Genomic DNA, 17,474 nt, shown 5'->3' with positions numbered 1-17,474 from the left:
TCGCCCCACCCTTGGTTTTCTCTTATTTCTGGGAGGTTTTTTTGTGTCTTCCTCCGTGAAGACAGAAACAAAGTATTTATTTAATTTCTCTGCCATTTCCTCATTCTCCAATATAAATTCTCCCGTCTCTGACTGTAAAGGACCGACATTTACTTTTGCCAATCTTTTCCTTTTCACATATCAATAGAAGCTTTTACAATCTGTTTTTATATTTTTCACTAGTTTGTGCTCATATTCCATTTTCCCTTTCTTTATCAATTTCTTGGTCCCCTTTTGCTGATCCTAATCCTCAGGCTGACCGCTTTTTCTGGCAACTTTATAAGCTTCCTCCTTTGACTTAATACTAGCTTTCATTTCTTTTGTTAGCCATGGTTGGATCACTTTTCCTTTTGGGTTTTTATGCCCTAGAGTTTGTTTGTTGTAAATTATGCATTATTTCCTTGAATGTTAGCCATTGTATGTCCACCTGCATACCTTTTCGTGTAGTCTCCCAATCTACCATGGCCAACTTGTCCCTCATACCCTTGTAGGTTCCTCTGTTCAGATTGAAGACCTTCGTTTGAGATTGGACTACATCACTTTCACTGTTTTGATGAAGGGGAAAGTGGTAGCCAATTTTCACACAGCAAGTTTCCACAAACAGCAGTGAGATGATGAATGACCAGATAATCTAATTTTAGTGATGTTAGTCGAGATGTGGAGTATTTAGATTAGATCTACTCAACTTTCACCCAAAAATGATGAGTTAGAGAGCAGGGACCTCCACCTCCATTCTGTAGTTTCGGGAATGGTTTCCCCTTCTTCCTTTCTCATCTCTTGCAGCCTGATGCAGCTGCTCACTCCCAAAAAACAAAATGCCCCTTTTTATACCAGTCAGCATTCATTTCCATAGAATAAAGCTCAAGTTCAGGAAACGTTGGTTTATCCGGAGGTTGTATGTCCGGAACCCTCGATCTAACGGCAGAAATCAGCAGCCGTTCTGGTGAGGTTTTTCTTCTTCTCCTAGCACTTTTTTTTTATAAAAACAGTCAGGCTCTGGAAAGCATCTCTGCAGCTTAGCAACAACTTCAGAGACGCTTCCAAGGTATGGGCCGAGTGTTTACAAGCTGTTGCTAAGCAACAGTGTTTGTTGTCGGATACGGAGATGAAAACCTCTTATCCTTCAACATTAGCGCTGGTCTATCCGGAAGTTTTCATAGATCAGCATCACGCCGGTCCCGGATATCGCGAAGTTTCCTGTAATTTTTCCTTTTGCTAACTGTAAATAAGGAAAATTGAAATGCAACAAAATCCAGGTATCAGTAGGCCTACTGAAACATAGAAGATAGGAGCAGGAGAAGGCCATTCGGCCCCTCGAGCCTGCTCCGCCATTCAATGCGATCATGGCTGATCATCCAAATTCAGTACCCGGTCCCTGCCTTCTCCCCATATCCCTTGATCCAACTCCTTCTTGAATATATTTAATGAATTGGCCTCTACTGCCTTCTGTGGTAGAGAATTCCACAGGTTCACCACTCTCTGGGTGAAGAAATTCCTCCTCATTTCTGTCCTAAATGGCTTACCCCTTAGACTGTGACCCCTGGTTCTGGACACCCCGACCATCGGGAACATCCTTCCTGCATCTAGTCTGTCCATTCCTGTCAGAATTTTACGTGTTTCAATGAGATCCCCTCTCATTCTTCTAAACTCCAGCAAGTACAAGCCCAATCAACCCAATCTCTCCTCATACGTCATTCCTGCCATCCCAGGTATCAGCTTGGTGAATCTTCGCTGAACTCCCTCCATGGCAAGAACATCCTTCCTCAGATAAGGCGACCAAAACTGCACACAATACTCAAGATGTGGTCTCACCCAGGCCCTGTACAACTGCAAGACATCCTTGTTCCTGTACTCGAACCCTCTCACTACGAAGGCCAACATACCATTTGCCTTCTTAACTGCCTGCTGCACCAGCATGCTTACCTTCAGCGACTGGTGCACAAGGACACCCAGGTCTCGTTGCACTTCCCCTTCGCCCAATCTTTTGCCATTCATATAATAATCTGCCTTCCTGTTTTTGCCACCATAAAACAAAAAAGGTGACTCAACCGTGGCTAACGAGGGAAATTAGGGATAGCATAAGATCCAAGGAGAGGACATGTAAATTGGCCAGAAAATGCAGTAATCCAGAGGATTGGGAGCAGTTTAGGATTCAACAAAGGAGGACAAAAGGATTCATTAAGAATGGGAAAATAGAATGAGTGAAAGCTTGCAGGGAACATAAAAACTGACTGTAAAAGCTTTAATAGATGTGTGAAGAGAAAAAGATTGGTGAAGTCAAGCGTAGGTCCCTTGCAGTCAGAATCAGGGGAATTTATAATGGGGAACAAAGAAATGGAAGTCCAATTAAATACATACTTTGGTTCTGTCTTCACAAAGGAGGACACAAATAACCTCCCAGAGATGTCAGGGAACATAGGGTCTGATGAAAGGGAGGAACTGAAAGAAATCAGTATTTGAAGGGAAACGGTGTTAGCGAAATTGATAGGATTGAAGGCCGATAAATCCCCAGGGCCTGATAACCTACATCCTAGGGTACGTAAGGAAGTGGCCCTAGAAATAGTAGATGCATTGCTGATCATTTTCCAACATTCGATGGAATCTGGAACAGTACCCATGGATTGGAGGGTAGCTAATGTTACCCCACTATTCAAAAAAGGTAGCAGAGAGAAATCGGGGAATTATGGACTGGTAAGCCTGACATCGGTAGTGGGGAAAATGCTAGAGTCCATTATAAAAGATGTAATAGCAGCGCACTTGGAAAACAGTGACAGGACCGGACAAAGTCAACATGGATTTACAAAAGATAAATCGTGCTTCACTAATCTACTGGAATTTTTTGAGGATGTAACTAGTAAAATAGATAAGGGAGAACCAGTGGATGTGGTGTATTTGGACTTTCAGAAGGCTTTCGATAAGGTCCCGCATAAGAGATTAGCGTGTAAAGTTAAGGCACATGGGATTGGGGGCAAGGTATTGACTTGGATAGAAAACTGGTTGGCACATAAAAAGCAAAGAGTTGGAATAAACGGGTCTTTTTCCGAGTGGCAGGCAGTGACTAGTGGGGTACCGCAGGGATTGGTCCTTGGACCCCAGCTATTCACAATATATATTAATGGTCTAAACGAGGGAACTAGATGTAATATCTCTAAATTTGCAGACGACACAAAGCTGGGTGGGCGTGCGTGCTGTGAGGAGGATGCCGAGAAACTACAGGATGATTTGGACAGGTTGGGTGATTGGGCAGAAGCATGGCAGATGCAATATAACGTGGATAAATGTGAGGTTATCTACTTGTGGCAGAAACAGGAAGGCAGATTATTATCTGAATGGCAATAGATTGGGAGAAGGGGAAGTGCTACGAGACCTGGGTGTCCTTGTGCACAAGTCGCTGAAGATAAGCATGCTGGTGCAGCAGGCGGTTAAGAAGGCAAATGGTATGTTGGTCTTCGTAGCGAGAGGGTTTGAGTACAGGAACAAGGATGTCTTGCTGCAGTTGTACAGGGCCTTGGTGAGACCACATCTTAAGTATTGTGCGCAGTTTTGGTCGCCTTATCTGAGGAAGGATATTCTTGCCATGGAAGGAGTTCAGCAAAGATTCACCAGGCTGATACCTTGGATGGCAGGAATGACGTATGAGGAGAGATTGGGACGATTGGGCTTGTACTCGCTGGAGTTTAGAAGAATGAGAGGGGATCTCACTGAAACTTATAAAATTCTGGCAGGACTGGACAGACTAGGTGCAGGAAGGATGTTCCTGATGGCCGGGGAGTCCAGAACCAGGGGTCACAGGTTAAGGATAAGGGGTAAGCCATTTAGGACAGAAATGAAGAGGAATTTCTTCACCCAGAGAGTGGTGAACCTGTGGAATTCTCTACCAAAGGCGGCAGTAGAGGCCAATACATTAAATATATTCCAAGAAGGAGTTGGATATATTTCTTAAGGCTAAAGGGAACAAGGGGTATGGGGAGAAAGCAGGGACCGGGTACTGAACTTGGATGATCAGCCATGATCGCATTGAATGGCGGAGCAGGCTCGAGGGGCCGAATGGCCTACTCCTGCTCCTATCTTCTATGTTTCTATGTTTAAATTGGATAACCTCACATTTATAATAATAATCAACTTTATTGTCATTGTTCGTGCACAAGTGCAGTACAACAAAATGTAGGCTTGCCATGCTTCTGCCCAAATCACCCAACCTGTCCAAATCATCCTGGAGTTTCTCAGCATCCTCCTCACAGCACACATGCCCACCCAGCTTTGTGTCGTCTGCAAATTTGGAGATATTACATCTAGTTCCCTTGTCTAGATCATTAATATATATTGTGAATAGCTGGGGTCCAAGCACCGATCCCTGCGGTACCCCACTCGTCACTGCCTGCCACTCGGAAAAAGACCCGTTTATTCCAACTCTCTGCTTTCTGTCTGCCAACCAGTTCTCTATCCAAGTCAATACCTTGCCCCCAATCCCATGTGCCTTAAATTTACACGCTAATCTCTTATGCGGGACCTTATCGAAAGCCTTCTGAAAGTCCAAATACACCACATCCACTGGTTCTGCCTTATCTATTTTACCAGTTACATCCTCAAAAAATTCCAGTAGATTAGTCAAGCACGATTTACCTTTTGTAAATCCATGTTGACTTTGTCCGATCCTGTCACTGTTTTCTAAGTGCTCTGCTATTACATCTTTTTATAATGGACTCTAGCATTTTCCCCACTACCGATGTCAGGCTTGCCGGTCTGTAATTCCCCGTTTTCTCTCTACCACCTTTTTTTGAATAGTGGGGTAACATTAGCTACCCTCCAATCCATGGGTACTGTTCCAGATTCCATCGAATGTTGGAAGATGATCAGCAATGCATCTACTATTTCTAGGGCCACTTCCTTAAGTACCCTAGGATGTTGATTATCAGGCCCCGGGGATTTATCGGCCTTCAATCGCATCAATTTCCCTAACACCATTTCCCTCCAAATACTGATTTCTTTCAGTTCCTCCCTTTCATCAGACCCTATGTTCCCCGACATCTTTGGGAGGTTATTTGTGCCCTCCTTTGTGAAGACAGAACCAAAATATGTATTTAATTGGTCTGCCATTTCTTTGTTCCCTATTATAAATTCCCCCGATTCTGACTCCAAGGGACCTACGCTTGACTTCACCAATCTTTTTCTCTTCACATATCTATAAAAGCTTTGAGTCAGTTTTATGTTCCCTGCAAGCTTACTCTCATATTCTATTTTCCCTATCTTAATTAATCCTTTTGTCCTCCTTTGTTGAATCCTAAACTGCTCCCAATCCTCAGGTTTACTGTTTTTTCTGGCCAATTTATATGTCCTCTCCTTGGATCTTATGCTATCCCTAATTTCCCTTGTTAGCCACAGTTGAGTCACCTTTTTTGTTTTATTTTTTATGCCAAACTGGGATGAACAAATTCTGTAGTTCATCCATGCGGTCTTTGAATGTTTGCCATTGCCTATCCACCGCCAACCCTTTGAGTGCCATTACCCAATCAATCCTACTCAACTCGCGCCTCAGACCATCGTAGTTTCCTTCATTTAAAAATTTAGGACCCTAGTCTCCGAGTCATCTACTTCATTCTCCATCTTAATGAAGAATTCGATCATATTATGATCGCTCTGACCCAAGGGGCCTCGTACAACAAGATTGCTAATTAATCCTTTCTCGTTACATAAAACCCAATATCCAGTACCAATACTGTACACACTAGAGAAAATACTCCAACAACCAATCTCTAAAATGTTGTGCTTTTTGTTTTAATGCTGCGCTTTGTTATGCTCTTAAAATGATCACCTCAATTTGCTCCCACTACCAGTGACAAACCTGTAACCAGCAATACTGTACTTCACTCTACACAGCTCAAAATGCTCTCTCCAACACAAAGAATGTTTAGAACCAATTACTTCAATTATACCGCTTGGTATTTTCAAATCAAATCAACTTTTGTCATTGTTAGTGCACAAGTGCAGTACAACGAAATGTAGGCTTGCGGCTCCCGAGAGTGTACATTTAGATTAAGACATTTAAACATTCAACATACATTTGGCTTGTAGTATATTAACATAAATATAACCATAATAAAGTGCATTGGCAGATGTGCAGGCTTTAGAGTTTATTTGTGGAGTTCAGTAGGATGACAGCCCTGGGAAAGAAGCTGTTCCTAAATCTGGTCGTACGGGTGCGAATGCATCTGTAGCGTTTCACTGTTCAAGTGGACATAGCTGAAGAATTTCACACATCCACCATTATACTGTACTTTAAAACAGCTTTCAAACACAATGAAAGTTGGTGAACTCCAACAGAAGCATCCCCAACAGGCAACACTTGCTGTTTCCCTCCAAACCTGCTTGACGACATAGCTGAACGTAAAGCAAAGGGGAAAGCGAAGGGATGGAGACCCAGCACCATTCCACAGTGAAATTTATGTTCACATAGCATGGCAAACTGTTCTGTTTACTTCAAACATCACAATAAAGGATAAAACCAGGGATTGGTGAAAGTTAAATTGATATAAATCCATCATCCAGTTTCATCCAGCAGTGTTGCAGGACACAAGACCTCACCCAGTGGGTCAACACTTGGCCTGTGGACTCACTTTATATCCAGTTATTAAACTACTCAAGTTCCAGAGTGATTTTCAGTTACTACCTTTTGGCCCATACCTCCCCACCCCCCGCCAAAACCCATCACACATGGACATACCCCACCGTCCCCCCTCCTCACCCCGCCGCCCCCCCTCCTCACAGAGACATGCTCTCTCTCCCCCCGCCCCCCCTCCTCACACACAGACATTTCTCCTCCCACCCCAAACATACACACTGGAACATTTCTCCCTCTCTTTCTCTCCTGCCCCCCCGCCACACTGGGACATTCTCTCTCGCTCTCTTTCCTCCCCCCCCCCCCACCCCCGCCGACGCTGGGACATTCTCTCTCCCTCTCTTTCCCCCCCCCACCCACACTGGGACATTCTCTCTCTCTCTCTCTCCGCTCCCCCCCCCCCCCACCCACCCCACTGGGACATTCTCTCTCTTCACCCCCCCCCCACCCCCAACTGGGACATTCTCTCTCTTCCCCCACCCCCCCCACCCAGGACATTCTCTCTCTACCCCCCCCCCCCGCCCCCAACCAAACCGGGACATTCTCTCTTTTCTCCCCCACCCCCCTTTCCCTGGGACATGCTCTCTCTTTTCTCCCCCCACCCCCCTGCTTCACTGGGACATTCTCTCTCTTCCACCACCACCCCCCTCCCTCACTGGGACATTCTCTCTCTTTCCTCCCCACCACCACCCAACTGGGACATTCTCTCTCTTTCTCCCGCCCCACCCCCCCCCAACCCCTCACTAGGACATTCTCTCTCTCCCACCTCCCCCCCGCCCCCAACTAGGACATTCTCTCTCTCCCACCTCCCCCCCCGCCCCCAACTAGGACATTCACTCTCTTCCCCCACCACCGCCCCCAACCCCTCACTAGGACATTCTCTCTCTCCCACCTCCCCCCCGCCCCCAACTAGGACATTCTCTCTCTCCCACCTCCCCCCCGCCCCCAACTAGGACATTCACTCTCTTCCCCACCACCGCCCCCCCCCCAAACTGGGACATTCTCTCTCTCCCCACCCCCCCCCCCAAACTGGACATTCTCTCTCTTCCACCACCACCCCCCTCCCTCACTGGGACATTCTCTCTCTTCCCCCCCCCCCCCCCCCACCCCCAACTGGGACACTCTCTCTCCCTCCCCCCCCCCCACCCACCCACCCCAACTGGGACACTCTCTCTCCCCCCCCCCCCCCACCCCAACTGGGACACTCTCTCTCCCCCCCCCCCCCACCCCCAACTGGGACACTCTCTCTCCCCCCCCCCCCACCCCCAACTGGGACACTCACTCTCCACCCCCCCCCCAACCCCAACTGGGACACTCTCTTCCCCCCCCCCCCCCCACCCCCAACTGGGACACTCTCTCTCCCTCCCCCCCCCCCCACCCACCCACCCCCAACTGGACACTCTCTCTCCCCCCCCCCCCACCCCCAACTGGGACACTCTCTCTCTCCCCCCCCCCCACCACCCCAACTGGACACTCTCTCTCCCTCCCCCCCCCCCCACCCACCCACCCCCAACTGGGACACTCTCTCTCCCCCCCCCCCCCCACCCCCAACTGGGACACTCTCTCTCTCCCACCCCCCCCACCCCCAACTGGACACTCACTCTCCCACCCCCCCCCCCAACCCCAACTGGGACACTCTCTTCCCCCCCCCCCCACCCCCAACTGGGACACACTCTCTTTCCCCCCCCCCCACCCCCAACTGGGACACACTCTCTTTCCCCCCCCCCCCCCAAACTGGGACACACTCTCTTTCCCACCCCCAACTGGGACACACTCTCTCTTCCCCCCCCCCCACCCCAACTGGGACACACTCTCTCTCCCCCCCCACCCCAACTGGGACACACTCTCTCTCCCCCCCCCACCCCCAACTGGACACACTCTCTCTCCCCCCCCCCCCACCCCCAACTGGGACACACTCTCTCCCACCCCAACTGGGACACACTCTCTCCCACCCCCAACTGGGACACACTCTCTCACCCCCCCCCCACCCGGGACACACTCTCTCCCACCCCCCACCCCCAACTGGGACACACTCTCTCCCACCCACCCCCCACCCGGGACACTCTCTCCCCCCACCACCAACTGGGACACTCTCTCCCCCCCCACCCCAACTGGGACACACTCTCTCCCCCTCCCCCCCCCACCCCACCCCCAACTGGGACACACTCTCTCTCCCCCCACCCCCAACTGGGACACTCTCTCCCCCCCCCCCCACCCGGGACACTCTCTCTCTCTCCCCCCCCACCCCACCCGGGACACTCTCTCTCTCTCCCCCCCCCCACCCGGGACACTCTCTCTCTCTCCCCCCCCACCCCACCCCGGACACTCTCTCTCTCTCCCCCCCCACCCCACCCGGGACACTCTCTCTCCCTCCCCCCCCACCCCCAACTGGGACACTCGCTCCCCCCCCCCCCCCACCCCCAACTGGGACACTCTCTCTCCCCCCCCCTCCCCCAACTGGGACACACTCTCTCCCCCCCCCCTCCCCAACTGGGACACACTCTCTCCCCCCCCCTCCCCCAACTGGGACACACTCTCTCCCCCCCCCCCCCCCCACCCCCAACTGGGACACACTCTCTCTCTCCCCCCCCCCCCTCCCCCAACTGGGACACACTCTCTCTCTCCCCCCCCCCACCCCCAACTGGGACACTCTCTCCCCCCCCCCCACCCGGGACACTCTCTCTCTCTCCCCCCCCACCCCACCCGGGACACTCTCTCTCCCTCCCCCCCCCACCCCAACTGGACACTCTCTCTCCCCCCACCCCCAACTGGGACACTCTCTCTCTCCCCCCCCCTCCCCCAACTGGGACACTCTCTCCCCCCCCCCTCCCCCAACTGGGACACACTCTCTCCCCCCCCCCCCCACCCCAACTGGGACACTCTCTCTCCCCCCCCCCTCCCCAACTGGGACACTCTCTCCCCCCCCCCTCCCCCAACTGGGACACACTCTCTCTCCCCCCCCCCCCCCCTCCTCCCCAACTGGACACACTCTCTCTCCCCCCCCCTCCCCAACTGGGACACACTCTCTCTCCCCCCCCCCCTCCCCCAACTGGGACACACTCTCTCTCCCCCCCCCCTCCCCCAACTGGGACACACTCTCTCTCCCCCCCCCCCCCCCTCCCCCAACTGGGACACACTCTCTCTCCCCCCCCCCTCCCCCAACTGGGACACACTCTCTCTCCCCCCCCCCTCCCCCAACTGGGACACACTCTCTCTCCCCCCCCCCTCCCCCAACTGGGACACACTCTCTCTCCCCCCCCCCCCCCCAACTGGGACACACTCTCTCTCCCCCCCCCCCCAACTGGGACACTCTCTCCTCCCCCCCCAACTGGGACACTCTCTCTCTCTCCCCCCCCCCAACTGGGACACTCTCTCCTCCCCCCCCCAACTGGGACACTCTCTCCTCCCCCCCCAACTGGGACACTCTCTCTCTCTCCCCCCCCCCCCCCCAACTGGGACACTCTCTCCACCCCCCCCCTCCCCCAACTGGACACACTCTCTCCCCCCCCCCCACCCCCAACTGGGACACTCTCTCTCCCCCCCCCCCTCCCCCAACTGGACACTCTCTCCCCCCCCCTCCCCCAACTGGGACACTCTCTCCCCCCCCCTCCCCCAACTGGGACACACTCTCTCTCCCCCCCCCCCCCTCCTCCCCCAACTGGGACAACACTCTCTCTCCCCCCCCCCTCCCCCAACTGGACACACTCTCTCTCCCCCCCCCCCTCCCCCAACTGGGACACACTCTCTCTCCCCCCCCCCCCTCCCCCAACTGGGACACACTCTCTCTCCCCCCCCCCCTCCCCCAACTGGGACACACTCTCTCTCCCCCCCCCCCCTCCCCCAACTGGACACACTCTCTCTCCTCCCCCCCCCCTCCCCCAACTGGGACACACTCTCTCTCCCCCCCCCCCTCCCCCAACTGGGACACACTCTCTCTCCCCCCCCCCTCCCCCAACTGGGACACACTCTCTCTCCCCCCCCCCCCCTCCCCCAACTGGGACACACTCTCTCTCCCCCCCCCCCCTCCTCCCCCAACTGGGACACACTCTCTCTCCCCCCCCCCTCCCCCAACTGGGACACACTCTCTCTCCCCCCCCCCTCCCCCAACTGGGACACACTCTCTCTCCCCCCCCCCCCTCCCCCAACTGGGACACACTCTCTCTCCCCCCCCCCTCCCCCAACTGGGACACACTCTCTCTCCCCCCCCCCCCTCCCCAACTGGGACACACTCTCTCTCCTCCCCCCCCCCCTCCCCCAACTGGGACACACTCTCTCTCCCCCCCCCCTCCCCCAACTGGGACACACTCTCTCTCCCCCCCCCCCTCCCCCAACTGGACACACTCTCTCTCCCCCCCCCCTCCCCAACTGGGACACACTCTCTCTCCCCCCCCCCCTCCCCCAACTGGGACACACTCTCTCTCCCCCCCCCCCCCAACTGGGACACACTCTCTCTCCCCCCCCCCCCAACTGGGACACACTCTCTCTCCCCCCCCCCCCCCAACTGGACACTCTCTCCTCCCCCCCCCAACTGGGACACTCTCTCTCTCTCCCCCCCCCCCCAACTGGGACACTCTCTCCTCCCCCCCCCAACTGGGACACTCTCTCTCTCTCCCCCCCCCCCCAACTGGGACACTCTCTCCTCCCCCCCCCCAACTGGGACACTCTCTCTCTCTCCCCCCCCCCCCCCCCAACTGGGACACTCTCTCCCCCCCCCCCTCCCCCAACTGGGACACACTCTCTCTCCCCCCCCCCAACTGGACACTCTCTCTCTCTCCCCCCCCCCCCCCCCCAACTGGGACACTCTCTCTCTCTCCCCCCCCCCCCCCCAACTGGGACACTCTCTCTCTCTCCCCCCCCCCCCCCCCCAAACTGGGACACTCTCTCCCCCACCCCCAACTGGGACACTCTCTCTCCCCCCCCAAAAAAAACTGGGACACTCTCTCTTCTCTCCTCCTCCTCCTCCTTTCTCGGACCCGGGTGCCGAGGCCGGAGTTTGGGGCTTCGGGGCCGAGACGCTGTGTGCGGCCGGCTGACGGGAGAGAGAAAGAGAGAGAACCAGCGGCTGGGCCCGATCTCACTCCTCTCACATACACCGGGACCCGAGTGTGGGGGCCGGCCCCGAGCAGGGGAAGAGAGCCCGGCCTGGGCCGGGAACTGGGAGCCGAGCCGGGCCCGTGTGCCGAAACCCAGCCCGGCCGGTAAACTTTACCTGAACGGGTTCCTGCAGCACCGTCATGGTCTCAGAGTCTCTCAGTCAGTTTGCGTTGTGCCCGGCGGCCCGTCTTCGCATCACCCGAGGCCCGAGCCGATTCAAATTTAAACAGTCACAGCCACCGGATCCTAACGGCCGGCAGCACGACAGCAACCGAGCCCGAGCGCCGCCGGAAATACCCGAGTGCCACCGGGAATCGCCGAGCGCCGCCGGAAATACCCGAGTGTCACCGGGATTTGCCGAGCGCCGGAAATACCGGAGTGTCGCCGGAAATAGCCGAGTGTGGCCGAGCTGGGCTGGGCGCTGGGGATCGTGGTGTTGCAGGAGTGGCTCAGGCTGCTGGGGGCGGAGCCTGTTGCTAAGACTCCCGCATTGTCCAAGCCAGGTCAGTCTGGTGTGAGTGACCTGCCACAGGCGGCCCGGCCCGGCCCGTCTAGTCTGGTGTGAGTGACCCGCCACACCTTGTCCCGCAACAGGAGGCCCCTCAGCCTCAGCCCCTCCGGCCTGCTCCGCCATTCAGTCAATTCGCGGCTGATCTTTATCCTAACTCCATCTACCCGCCCTGGAGCCGTAACCCTTCATGCCCAACAAAAACCGCGCAACCTCAGTTTTGACATTTTAAATTGACCCCCAGCCTTAACAGCTTTGGAGAGTTGCAGATTTCCACTGCCCTTTGGTGTGAAAAGCAGTTTTTCTCGATCGACCTTATTGACTCTTTTAATCATCTCAATTAGATCACCCTTAATCTTTGCTCAAGGTACTGCAAGCGGAGTCTTTACCATGTTAAAGGTGCTATGTAAATGCAAGTTGTTGCTCTTGTTTCAAATCACAGAAGCAGTAAAATATTGCGTCTTTTTTTATTTTCTTCGAACACTTGATGAAAATATTGGAGATGGGAGGTCATGTGATGAAGCCTCCAGGAATACATCCAACCAGAGTGGGCCCTGTTGTGTATGTACCTTTAAGGGAATAACTGGTCTCAGACTGCAGTACCGGCAGTGACCACCCCTGTATAAAAGGCCCTAGCAGGCTTCTGTAGTTTCAGTTTCCAGGTTGTCTCCATTCAGTAAAGACTTGTTATAATCAACTCCTGCAGTCCGTGTCTCAATTATACACGGACATAATACTGGCGATGAGTAAGAAACGAACTTACCTGCAACTCGGCAGCACCTCAGGCGACGTTATTGAAGGTCGAAGCCAGAAGAAAGAAAAAAAAATCCAAAGGAACTCCAGAAATGGGCGTCGACCGTGGGCAACCGCTCTCCAAATCATCGAATTGAAAAGTTGCAGGAGAGACTGTCGAGAGCCAGGCTTGGTTCTCCAGTCTGTGGATTGTACGTCCATGGTGAAAAGGAAGCGGTTGGGGCCAGGAAACTGGAAACTTAAAGTGGCGGAGGGCGTCCGAAGAGTCGCGGATGTAGGTGGGAAGAGACTGGACAAGGGGAGAAAAGATAGAGTCAAGATAGGAAGAGATAAGTTCCGTAGGGCAAGAACAGGCTGAAACGATGGGTCTACCAGGGCAGTCCTGTTTGTGAATATTTACTACAAGCCCACTGACTCCCACAGCTACCTGGACTACACTTCCTCCCACCCCGCTTCCTGTAAGGACTCTATTCCATTCTCCCAGTTTCTCCGCCTCCGCTGTATCTGCTCCGACGACGCCACCTTCCACACCAGTGCTTCAGACATGTCTTCCTTTTTCCGCAACCGAGGATTCCCCTCTACTGTGGTTGACACTGCCCTCGACCGTGTCAGTTCTATCTCCCGCACTTCTGCCCTCACCCCTGCCCCTCCCTCCCGGAACCACGATAGGGTTCCCCTTGTCCTCACCTTTCACCCCACCAGCCTCCACATTCAACGGATCATCCTCCGGCATTTCCGCTACCTCCAAAGTGATCCCACCACCAAACGTATCTTCCCCTCCCCTCCCCTTTCAGCATTCCGTAGGGACCGCTCCCTCCGAGACACCCTAGTCCACTCTATCACCCCAAACAGCCCTTCCTCTTCGCCTGGCACCTTCCCGTGCAAGCGGAGGAGATGTAACACCTGCCCCTATACCTCCCCCCTTCCCACTGTCCAGGGCCCCAAACACCCCTTCCAGGTGAAACAGCGATTTACTTGTACTTCTCGCAATCTAGTATACTGTATTCGCTGCTCACGATGCGGTCTCCTCTACATTGGGGAGACCAAACGCAGATTGGGTGACCGCTTTGCGGAACACCTCCGTTCAGTCCGTAAGGGTGACCCCGAGCTTCCGGTCGCCTGTCATTTCAATTCACCGCTCCATTCCCACTCGGACCTCACCGTCCTTGGCCTCTTGTATTGTTCCACGGAAGCTCAACGTAAACTCGAGGAACAGCACCTCATCTTCCGATTAGGCAGTCTGCAGCCTTCCGGACTCAATATCGAGTTCAACAATTTCAGATCATAAGCTCGGCCCCCATTTCATTTTCTCTTGTAATTGTTCCACTCCTTTTCCGCCCCCCCCCTTTCCTTTTGTTTCTCTCTCACACCTGGCAGCTATCTTTTGCCCTGCCAGTACACTTTACACCCAATCCCAGCCTATTACCATCTCGTCCAGCTTCTAATCTCTTTTACTTCTTTTGTTTCTTTTATTCTTTTGTCCGATCGCAGCCCGGCCTTCGATCTAGTTTCTTTTCTTTCCAGTTTTGAAGAAGGGTCCAAATTTCTCTCCACGGATGTTGCCTGACCTGCTGAGTTTTTCCAGCATTTTCTGTTGTTATTTCGGATTTCCAACATCTGCAGTATTTTGCTATCGTACTAGTGCACTGATCCTTCCTGGGCTGCGGCGGGCTAGTGCTCGATCGGGTGGCTCTGCAACGGGGCCGGGCAGCGAGTCGGGAAGCAAAGAGAGAGAGCGAGGGTGGAGCACACAGGGCGCGGCCGGTGCTTCGAAGCCGGGCAGCGTTCAGACCTAAGAGGAGGGAGGGAAGTGTCCCAGAGGATCCGCTCCACGACGGGAACGGTTCTTCAATTAACGGAGCAAACATTGAAGCGCGATAGAAAAATAAAAATACCGCGGAGAGCGGCGTTGGCAGCAGCGATCGGGGAGGCGCGAAGACCATAGGGCGTCGCCATTACAGGATAGTAAAATAAATATAATCGCCAGCAACAGCGTTGCCAGCAGCGGCGGGAAAGCGCAGGAGGCGCCATCTTAACTCGGCGGGGAAGAAGGAAAAGCGCGGGAGGCGCCATCTTAGATTTTCAAGATGCCAAAGACTGGCGATATCACTGCCTTCGATAATGCAATAGAAGACTGGACCACGTATGTGGAAAGAGTCGAGGTATATTGCGAGGCAAACAAAATAGCCGATGAGAAAAAGGCATCGGTATTGCTAAATTTAATGGGCGCAAGAACGTACGGCCTATTGCGGGACCTGATTACTCCAGCCAAACCGAAGGCGAAGAGTTTTAACGAAATTGTTGCTATCCTACAGGAACACCTAAATCCTACACCGCTGCTGATAGTAGAAAGATTTAAATTCCACAGGAGAAATCAGCATAAAAATGAGAGCAATGCTGATTACCTTACGGAACTACGCAAGCTATCAAAGCACTGCCAGTTCGGAGCAGGACTGGCAGATACCTTACGGGACAAATTTGTCTGTGGACTCCTGAGTGAAGGAACCCAGAAGAGGTTACTCTTGGAGAAAGAGCTGACGCTAGATAAGGCTTTCAGCGTGGCAGTATCGTACGAAGCAGCAGCAAGGGGAGCTGCGGAAATACAACAAAAGCCACAGGAATACAGCACCCACGAAATGACACGGGGATTTGCAAAATGTTATCGCTGCGGCAGAACAAACCATGACCAGAAGGACTGCTGGTCCAAGGACAAAATATGCAGGCAATGCGGAAAGATGGGACACATTGCACGAGTTTGCAGGTCTGGGAAGAAGACCAACGACAACAAAAAGGCTACTAAGGAACCATACAGGAAAGTACAAAAGATGACGGACAGTAGTTCCGAAGACCAGATGAGCGATAGTGAATCCGGGAACAAGAGACTAAGCTGTCTCAAACTTCACAACGTAATCGCAAAAGAGGATCACCGAACCATTTGGGTCACCCTCACGATAGCAGGGTCCCAAGTCAAAATGGAATTGGATACAGGATCAGCTCTAACCATCATGAATCGACGAAACTACGAGCGGCTATTCTCACACATACCCTTGAGAGAGACATCCATTGTCTTGAGGACATATACGGGGCAAAAAGTACACCCCAGAGGAAAAATAAGGGTGCCTGTCGAATACAACGGCAAGAAAATACGGAAATTGTATCTCTACATCCTGCAAGATGGTGGACCACCGTTATTGGGACGTGAATGGATCAGAAAGATAAGTTTAGACTGGCACTCCATTCAGGCACTGACGGTGGCTGGTAAAAAGGATGACTACGTCACTCCTGGATGATTGTCAACAATCTTAGCTGACGCCGAAGAGGTATTTCAACAAGAACTGGGAACTCTTAAAGGCGTAACCGCCTCGATAAAAATAGAGGAGAATGCAATTCCCAAGATTTTCAAAGCAAGACCGGTACCATATGCAATTCGCCCAGCCGTCGAGGCAGAGCTGGAGAATCTGGAGAATGCAGGCATGTTATCTAAGGTAGACTGGAGCGAGTGGGCGACACCCATCGTTCCTGTCATGAAGAAAACGTTAAACAATAAGTCTGAGGAGCCAAGGAAGGTTCGCATCTGTGGGGACTTCTAGGTGACAGTGAACCCAGTCCTTCACACAGTACAATATCCTCTTCCAAGGATAGAAGATATCTTCGCCTCACTATCTGGAGTGAAGCGTTTTACAAAAATTGACCTAGCACAAGCATATTTGCAGATGGAGGTTGAAGAATCCTCTAGGAAGTATCTCACGATAAACACTCACAAAGGTCTTTACCAGTATCATCGACTGGTATTCGGAGTAGCATCAGCTCCGGCGATATGGCAAAGAGCGATGGAACAAGTCCTGTGAGGGATTCCGGGGACTCAGTGTTACTTGGACGACATCCTAGTGACAGGTGAAGATGACAGTGAACACCTTGCCAACCTTGAGCAGGTGCTCACTAGACGACGTGAACATGGGCTACGAGCCAATCGCCCCAAGTGCGAGTTTTTTAAGAAACAGATATCGTATTGTGGCCACGTGATTGATGAAGAGGGGTTGCAAAAGTCCCCTGACAAAATTGAAGCGGTAGCTAAGGCTCCAGCGCCTGAAAATGTGTCGCAACTGAGGTCATTCCTCGGATTGGTGAATTACTATCATAAGTTTTTGCCGAATTTGTCCACAATTCTGCATCCACTGAACGCCCTACTACGAAAGGGAGTAGCATGGAAATGGAGCGATGAATGTAAGCGGGCCTTTCAGAAGAGTAAGGATCTAATCACTTCAAGAGAAGTATTGGCTCACTACAACCCATCACTACCAATAAGACTGGCGTGTGATGCGTCTCCCTACGGCATTGGGGCGGTACTGTCACATAAATTACTTGATGGTTCAGAGAGGCCGACAGCTTTTGCGTCACGCTCATTAACTTCAGCCGAGCGTAACTATGCCCAGATTGACAGAGAGGCCCTCAGCCTGGTGTGCG

The 17,474-nt window shown here is 52.9% G+C and overlaps 1 protein-coding gene across 2 annotated transcripts in view; it reads right to left on the bottom strand.

The window, feature by feature from the left end:
- cdc27 (cell division cycle 27) overlaps positions 1-12,060 on the bottom strand; it is a 108,413-nt gene extending 96,353 nt beyond the window's left edge. For both annotated transcript variants that reach the window (XM_085966681.1, XM_085966682.1), the window contains exon 1: positions 11,865-12,060. In XM_085966681.1, coding sequence (XP_085822807.1) covers positions 11,865-11,891 — 27 coding nt within the window. In that variant the 5' untranslated portion in view covers positions 11,892-12,060. The remainder of the gene's footprint in view (positions 1-11,864) is intronic.
- Between the last annotated feature and the right edge of the window lie 5,414 nt (positions 12,061-17,474).

Source organism: Somniosus microcephalus, chromosome 24 (assembly GCF_052327205.1).
Source record: "Somniosus microcephalus isolate GS21.2 chromosome 24, FLI_Smic_1.0, whole genome shotgun sequence".
In the NCBI taxonomy this organism is placed as follows: Eukaryota; Metazoa; Chordata; class Chondrichthyes; order Squaliformes; family Somniosidae; genus Somniosus; species Somniosus microcephalus.
This window is presented reverse-complemented; position numbering and strand designations above follow the sequence as displayed.